Here is an 8,507-nt window from a genome sequence, read left to right on the forward strand (position 1 = left end):
CCTTAGCCGGTTGAGCTATAGGCGCCGAGCCAAGAATTTGTTTTAATGGGGAAAAAAAGACAAGGTCTTGCTCTGTTGCCTAGGCTGGAGTACAAGGGCGTGATCATAGCTCACTGCAGCTGCAAACTCCTGGGCTGAAGAGATCTTCCTGCCTCAGCCTCCCAAAGAGCCAGGACTATAGGTGCATGCTACTATTCCTGGCTAATTTCTTCATTTTCTTGTACAGAGATGGGGCCTTGCCATGTTGGCCAGACTGGTCTGGAACTCCTGGCCTCAAAGGATCCTCTGGTTCAGTCTTCAAAAGTGCTGGGATTCTAGGCATAAGGCACTGTGCCTGGCTTAATTTTTTTTTTTTTTTTTTGCCTTTCTATTTTCTAAGTTTTCCACATGAATCTGTTATTTCGCAATAAGAAAAAGATAAGAAGTACGCAATGTGCAGTGGACAAAAATCTTGAAAACATAACGATGTACCATGGCATCTCCAAAAAAAAAAAAAAAAAAAAGAAATCCTTTCAGTTTACTTCCAAAGAAAAGATCCAATTCACAGCTGTGTTCGTGAGCTTCCTGGACACTCCCTGAATTCACATGTGTTTTCACTACAGGCTCATGTGGAACTTATATAATTATTTAGCTAGCAGTACAAATAAGGAAGCACAAAACAAGGCAAACTGAGTAATCGCCCTAAAATACAGAAAAATATTTCTTATTATTATTTTATTTAAGTAACCACAATTAAATTTGTTCTAAAGGCCTTAATACATGCAATACATGTAACCTTAGAAGTGATTTAAATACTTTTACAGATCTCTGAAAAGATTTAAATAGTTTATCTTTTTGAAAGGTCTTCAGAAATACAATCATGGGCTGCATAAGGGTGATTTGGTCAATGAGTGATTGACTATTTAATGGATGGTGGTCAAAGCAACAGGCTATAGGAGGGGTAAGGAGCTTGTGGCTTTAAGTGCAGCCTTCTAACTAAATCCAGATTTTACAGGGCAGATCCTTTTATTATTATTATTATTTTTGGCCAGGGCTGGATTTGAACCTGCCACCTCCAGCATATGGGGCCGGAGCCCTACTCCTTTGAGCCACAGGCACTGCCCAGATTCTTTTATTTTTATTAACATATTTTTGTTCATCATTTTTGTTTTTGTTTTACTTTCAAAATGAACATATTTAAAATACCAAAGAATAAAATAAGTTTTGGCAAAATAATACTCCCAGATCGATGCACACAATTAGAATATTAGTAAACCATAAGGGCTGCTATGCTCAAGATTTAGTTCTAACTTCCCTCTCCTGATTGGTGCCACTACTGCACAAGGATGGATGGCAAGAGTTTACAGGAGTTGAGTACACTAGTCTTTTTATCAGCTTTTAACAACGGTGCACTACGTTTCCGTTTGAAGTGAAATCTGTGAACAGGTGCACAGCTAGACAGTATTTTTCAATTCTGTCTACTTAACAGTCCATTATGTCAAAGAAGACCAAGAGAATGCTTTAAAAGAAGAAAATAAGATTTTTTTTTAAATTGAGGATTGGGAGTTGCAATATCATTTTGTTTCTGTGAAAGATGATTTTTTGCTTTGTGATATTGCAATATCAACATCAAAGAAATTCAATGTTTATGAGCATTTTAACATTCATAAGGATCACAGATATTTTAGAGGGAGGTACATGAAAGGCTGTATTGTAGAAATTCAAAGATGAAAAGCAAAAGCAAAGATAATTATTTCTGGAAATAATGCCACTGAAACAACTTAAAAAGTAGCTCATGTACTTAGGAAAAAAGGGAAGCCATTCAGTGTGTAGAAATTGTAGAAAGAATATACAGTCAAAGTTGAAGGATGCTTAGAACCCCAATATTGGTTCAAAGTACAAACAACTGCCTCCTTCAAGGAGAACCATAACTCATCAGCAGCATGAATTAGCCTTCAACCTAACAGAATTTTATGCAATAGTTCAAAAGGAAAGTATGTATTATCCAATCGCTTTGAATAAATCAACACTATGAATCAATACGATACTTTTAACTCTATGAAGGTTTTATTCTTCCTTCCGGTCTTAATAGAAGATTTTCTTTGCTATGAAGAGTCACTCACTTTGGGCTCCCTTGTAAACAGAACATTGGAACAGATTATCTTCAACAACTTTCAAGATAAGTATCATGAAGTTGGACTCAATTTGTTAAATTTAGCGAGTGTATGTACAGACAGTGCACCTTCCATGGCAGGAAAACATGAAGGGTTTGCACAGATTTTAAAAAGTATTAACAGTTCCAATGCTCTCATTTCTTTTCACTGTATCTTGCATCAGCAAAATCTCTGTGCTAAAGCTACTATTTTAAAAGACACTGCAACAAGTTGTTAAGCATTGCTAATTATATTCATGCAAATGCAAACTGTGGATTATCAGTTTTATAACACACTAAAGTTGAATGACCAGGAATTCAGTGTGGATTTGACATTATCATTCTAAAGTGCATTGACTATTGCAGGGATAGTTGTTAGCCAAAATTTTATCTCTGTAAGAACAGATAGTTAAATCTTATGAAGAACAGAATCAACAATGTGAATTATCGCAAGTCAATTTCTGTAGGATTACAGCTTTTCTTTTTTTTTTTTTTGGACAGAGCCTCACTATGTCACCCTTAGTAGAGTGCTATGGTGTTACAGCTCACAGCAACCTCAAATTCTTGGGCTTAAGTGATTCTCTTACCTCAGCCTCCCAAGTAGCTGGGACTACAGGCGCCCGTCACAATGCCCAGCTATTTTCTTGTTGCCGTTGTCATTGCTGTTTAGCAGGCCCGGGCCAGGCTTGAACCCACCAGCTTTGGTGCATGTGGTGGGCGCCGTTACCACTGTGCTAGGGGTGCTGAGCTGGATCACAGCATTTCTGTGTAATAATGTCAAATCAAAACGATCCGAACATTTCTTTACAAAGTAAAACTAAGTCTATATATGATATATGGCCAAAAAAAAAAAAAAAATACAAGAATTTTGAATAAAACTATCTTTTTCAAAAAAGATTGCTTTTTTCAAAACACTTTTTCAAAAGGAAATCTCACATGAACATTTTCTCCATCCTGATGAGCAGGGTGATACATGTGAATCCTATGAAGACTCTGCAGCTATCATAGACCTGTTAATTGGAAAATACCATGAAAGGTTCAGCGACTTTGAGAATCATGACATCACACTCAAATTAGCATTTCAGCCTCACTTAGCTGTTATTGCCAAGGCACCTAAAGAACTACAGATGGACTAGATTGAGCTCTCAGTAGATGACATTTTAAAATCATTGAGGCTAAGAAAAAATCCAATTCAAATGCAATAGAATACCCCCACCTTTGGCAAAATGCCTGAAAATACTTTCTTGCTTTTCAACCACTTACTGCTGCAAATGTACATTCTCACACCTGACCCAAATCAAGACACTCTTAAGGTCACAAACGATTGATACCCATCTAGAGGATCAACTGACACTGCAGACCTCCATGATGCAACCAAATAGTCAAATATTTTAAAAAGCAGACACAGTGAAGTTATTAAAAGGTTAGTTAACTTTAAAATTAATAGTTTTCATTTTTTGAAATTATTAAGTACATAATAGTTATATTTTTACAAAATACTGTACGTTGTTAAGTATATCTAATGGAAGTTTCTTAAACACAACCTCTTTTGAGTACAGCTAAATTAACACAGCCTTTCCAACAAGAAAAGGTTCCCCAACCCTGGGCTGTGCCATACTGTATAGCTCAGGCATACAGGCTGTGCCATCCCTCTATGATGTTCCTACAGTGACAGACTCATCCAGGGAAGTATTTCTCAAAACATATCCCCATCCTTAAGTGACGCATGACTGTATTTTATTAGATAACAACTTGGCTTCGGTTGAGTAGACCACTAACACTGCACAACGCACTTTCTGAATTTTTTACTAAACATGGTATGTGATATCTGACCCTTTACTCTATAATCTTTGTATTTTTTCCTAAGGTATTTACTGAACAAAACTTCTTAAGGAAGATCGAATCCTTCTAAAATTAACTTTCACTAATGATCTTTAAAAGTGCAAAACAGTATAAAGAATTTTTAAATGAGAAGTTCGATATGCAAGCTTGTTTGGCTCCAACAGACGGGAATCTAAGAAATCCACATGCCATCGGAAATGTCTTCAACTGCTTATCAGGCTCATTGTCACCTTACGCTAAGCCCTCAACTCTTCATATGCTCCACCAACATATCCAAGAGTCCCCTCAAACAAAACACAACAAAGAATTCTCTTTACTTTCTCACTCCTGTTATGGCATCAAAGTATCTGCTAGAACGTTATCGTTTATCAGTCACCTGAGAAACTTCACAATTCAGGTTCTCATTTGCTCCTGCCTGGATTACACTAACAGCCTCCTAATCTGTCTCCCCATCTCTGATCTATCCCCACTTGAATCCAAATAGCAGCAGCCTGCCAGCCTGCTGAAATACCACTTTAATCTTATTACAACTCAACTCAAGAATCTTTGATTGAATTTTATACTAACGGGTAGTGGAAAGCAAATTCTTTATAACAACATTCAAAGCTTCTTTCTAGTGTTACCTTCTGCTTCTGTTCAATGTGAATTCTTTGCAATCAGGCTGATGTATCCTATTAATGACTAGCTCAAGCTCTCTTCCCACCTTCACTTTCTTATCAACAGAAACTCATCCTCCCAGTATACTCGACTAAAATGCTAATGTGGTTTTCAGCAACCATTACAGCCATAAATAAATTCTTTTCCTTTGGAACGTCAACAATACTCAACAGACTGTCTAATCCACTGATTGGGCACTGTCTCCTACTGTCAAGCAATTGTGTATCTATGATCTAATTTCATTAAGTAGAATTCCCTTGTGGACCCTTATATTTGTACTTCTTACAGCTCCAGACAAATTGGTAGAAATCTGGTAAATGCCCAATTAATATCTGATGAACAATGAATGATCTGCTTGTTTAGTTCTGGTACCAAGCCATATATACATATTTGGCCATAAACACGTACATGAATTTCTATGTATCTTCACAGTTTTTCTCTAACAAAATACAAAATAACTATTATTTTACATAGATTCATACACTGAGGGTCTCCAAGACCATGGCCATGTTTAATTCATTAGGAGAACTCATGGAACTCAGCATATAATAATACTAATGGCTAAGAGTTATTACAGCAAAAGGATACAAAACAAAATCAGCACACAATTTCTCCAGCATTAAACTGTGACAGCTTGTGCTGTCTATCAGGGAAGCTCATTAGAAACTCAGTGCCCGGCTCGGCGCCTGTGGCTCAAGCGGCTAAGGCGCCAGCCACATACACCTAAGGTGGCAGGTTCAAATCCAGCCTGGGCCTGCCAAACAACAATGATGGCTGCAACGAAAAAATAGCCAGGCGTTGTGGCGGGCGCCTGTAATCCCAGCTACTTGGGAGGCTGAGGCAGGAGACTCGCTTGAGCCCAGGAGTTGGAGGTTGCTGTGAGCAGTGAAGCCAGGGCACTCTACCCAGGGGCTCAGCTTGAGGCTCTGTCTCAAAAAAAAAAAAAAAAAAAAGAAACTCAGTGCCCAAGGCTTTTACTAGGATTGGTCATGTAGGCACCCTCCACCCACGATGGACTGAAATTCCTGACTTTCAGAAGATGTTTAGCATAAACCATAGTTTGCACAGTCTAGGCACAGTGAGCTATTTTTACCATTTAGGTAAAGTTTTACATCACACATGGGACCATTTATCATTCAAGTTCCCATATACCAGCGAAGGGCCAACCTTGTAAACAGGACTTTCTGAGAACAGCCGTTTGGGGCCCGGTACATTAACTCTTAATTCATTTGATATTAAGAAATGTTACAGTGTTAACTATATCTTATTTATAAGGTTCATATAAAGTGACCAGAAAAAATTTAGATTGGTACCTATTAAAAGTTATATAATTTTGAAGTAATTAACTTCTTTGGATATTTCTAATTCTTTTTCTTTCCTTGTAAAATGAGGTATCTTTCCCAAACAAACGCTTTTGGGGTGTCAGAAGAAAGGAATTAAGTACAATATCTAAGCAAAGGGGCCTTCTTGGATGAGTTTCCTGCCTCTTGGCATCAAAATACTGTTTGATGTTTTAGGTACATCACAATAGCCTGATCTGTCACCAGCTGTTCCTATTTTATAGACAGATGCTTTGAAAGGCTAAGTAACCCATCCAGGTTTATGGTAATGGAACTGGGTATTTATGCTTATACTCACTTCATTCCAAATCTTTGCTTTTAGCTCTACACCAACTATTTCTACCTAACTTTAAAGGCACAGGCTGTTTATTATGAGTCATTTCTCTTAAATTAGGTGGCTTTTTCGGTTTGACAATACAGAGCACTATCCTTTACTTTATTTACCTTGATTAAAGTCAGATTTTAGATGAAAGAGAGAGGAAAGTTTAAACTAAGGTACTCGATTTTTTACTTACAAGTCTTGCAGAGCACAAATCAAATTGCACCCCATGCTAGCTAAAACCATTAGGAAGCTCCTGCTCAGAAACTCTTCAGCATAGCACACTTTTTCCTTCTCTTCAGCAAAGCACAACTTTTTCCTTTATTTGGCACCAACCTGTCTGAAGTCAGAAAGACCTGTATCAGACAGAATCTTGGCATTGCACTTATAATCTGTGGGGACCCTGGGAAAATCAGTTATGCTTTCTGAACCTCAGTGTATTTGCCCACAAAAGGGGGGCCCTTACCTCATAGACTTGCTGTGAAAATTCAAAAGACAATACGTCTAAAAGGCCCACCCAATACATGTTTGCTGAATGAATAACTGCCTGCAAAGAGGGAATAATTGATTTATGAGAAGCTCAATCAATATTCCCAGGAAGGAGAAAGCAGGTAGCAGACAAGCACCCTGACCACCAGGTGTCACCACTGACTCAGGAGCACCAGTCTAACTGCCCCACCTCGGGTGTGTCCCTGCCACTAACCCAGTATAGGCCTGGGGTTAAGACTGTCACATGCAAGTACAGGACATTCACAAGTAGGCTTAGCCTTTTCAACTTCTTAAAAGCTAGTCCAATATATTTTGCATTGTAATTCTAAGTTACAATGTTCTCTTACAAGTGTGTAAAAAAATTATGTAGTACGATTAATTAGCTAAATATCCACAGATGTGTTATCACAGTTTACTCTTGAACGTTATTCCCAGCAGACTACTATTTAATTTTGAAAATCAAGAGTGCTTCACATATTCTTTGGTTTAGCCAAGTAGACATTTTCTGGCTTCCACTGGCTCCAACTTTACCACAACGGACAATATTCTGGTCCCAATTCCGCAACCCACTGACATTATTTCCTTTACATTATTAATGGGATGAGAGATAAAAAGAAAGCAGAATATTTTTAGGGCAAAATACAGCATATAATGGCAAAACAAACACAACTGTTAACCCTTCTCCTCAATCTCAGGCATTCAAAAGTTCATTACAAAAATTCTTTTTTGTCGTTCTTTAAAAAAAATTCTTTTCTATTTTCCTGAAAAGAAATACCTTAGAGTAATCTGTCAACCTGCAAATAGCTCTGAAATTACTCAAGGTGCAGTGCCACGCTGGCTTCATTCTGTAACCTGCTAATGCCCAGTCCTAGGAGTTCCCAGGGAATTACTTCAAAACCAGGGCAGGACCTGGACCCTACTTCTGGTTCTAAGTCCTTCATGCAGAGACCCACTAGTGGCGGCTTCAACACAGGTAATTCACTAAGTATTAGCGAGTAACTCAACACGCAGCTCTATGAGGCACGAGCTGCTGTCTCCTCTTCCAGGAACACTTGACTCAAGTCAAGCCTGCCCAGGCCTACCCCAGGCTAAGGGAATGGGCGTCCAAGTCCCAGTGTAACCGACAAGGGAGGAGTTATGCTAAGCCCTGGTCTCTGTTCAGCATGGGCACGCTTGGAACTCAGGCAATTTCGGTTATTCTTGTTTTTGTTTTAAAGCTCAAATTCCACTTATTTCACAAATAGGAAAACGTCTTAAGAGAAACCCAGAAGCATCCTATCCCTCTGGCATTCGCTCCCATTCTCTAGAGAATTTAGGAGAAGACAGCAGATACGAGGAACCATCTGGAGTTAGGCGCGCCAAGAGCCAAGGCCAGCCGAAATGAACCCATTTGCGAAGCACTTTGCAGATCAATAAATTCCCAACTGATTTCAGATCGGTCCCTAGAGAAAAGCGAGCTCACTAGGGCTGGCTGCCGCGCTGGAGCAAACGGCCGAGGCTGCCCACCGCCAGGCGGGGCTGCGGGGGCCGGGCGGCGCGCAGGGCGAGTTACCTGGAGGACTCGGCCGTGAAGCTGCCGCCGTCCAGAAGCCGCATCTTGCAGAAGAGGACTCCATTGACGAAGGGCACCGAGGAGAGCTCCTCGAGCTCGAAGTCCACCTTAAACTTGAACTTCTTCTTCTTCATCATCATGAGGGCCAGGCGCCTGCGAGCGGAGCGCACCGGCGGG

General features: G+C 39.5%; 1 protein-coding gene across 1 annotated transcript in view; it reads right to left on the reverse strand.

Moving 5' to 3' along the window:
* FAM102B (family with sequence similarity 102 member B) overlaps nucleotides 1-8,501 on the reverse strand; it is a 68,019-nt gene extending 59,518 nt beyond the window's left edge. The window contains exon 1 of the mRNA XM_003784089.2: nucleotides 8,331-8,501. Within this exon, the coding sequence (XP_003784137.1) occupies nucleotides 8,331-8,470 (140 nt within the window). The 5' untranslated portion in view covers nucleotides 8,471-8,501. The remainder of the gene's footprint in view (nucleotides 1-8,330) is intronic.
* Between the last annotated feature and the right edge of the window lie 6 nt (nucleotides 8,502-8,507).

Source organism: Otolemur garnettii, unplaced genomic scaffold, assembly GCF_000181295.1.
Source record: "Otolemur garnettii isolate 467f Iridium unplaced genomic scaffold, OtoGar3 scaffold00010, whole genome shotgun sequence".
NCBI lineage: Eukaryota > Metazoa > Chordata > Mammalia > Primates > Galagidae > Otolemur > Otolemur garnettii.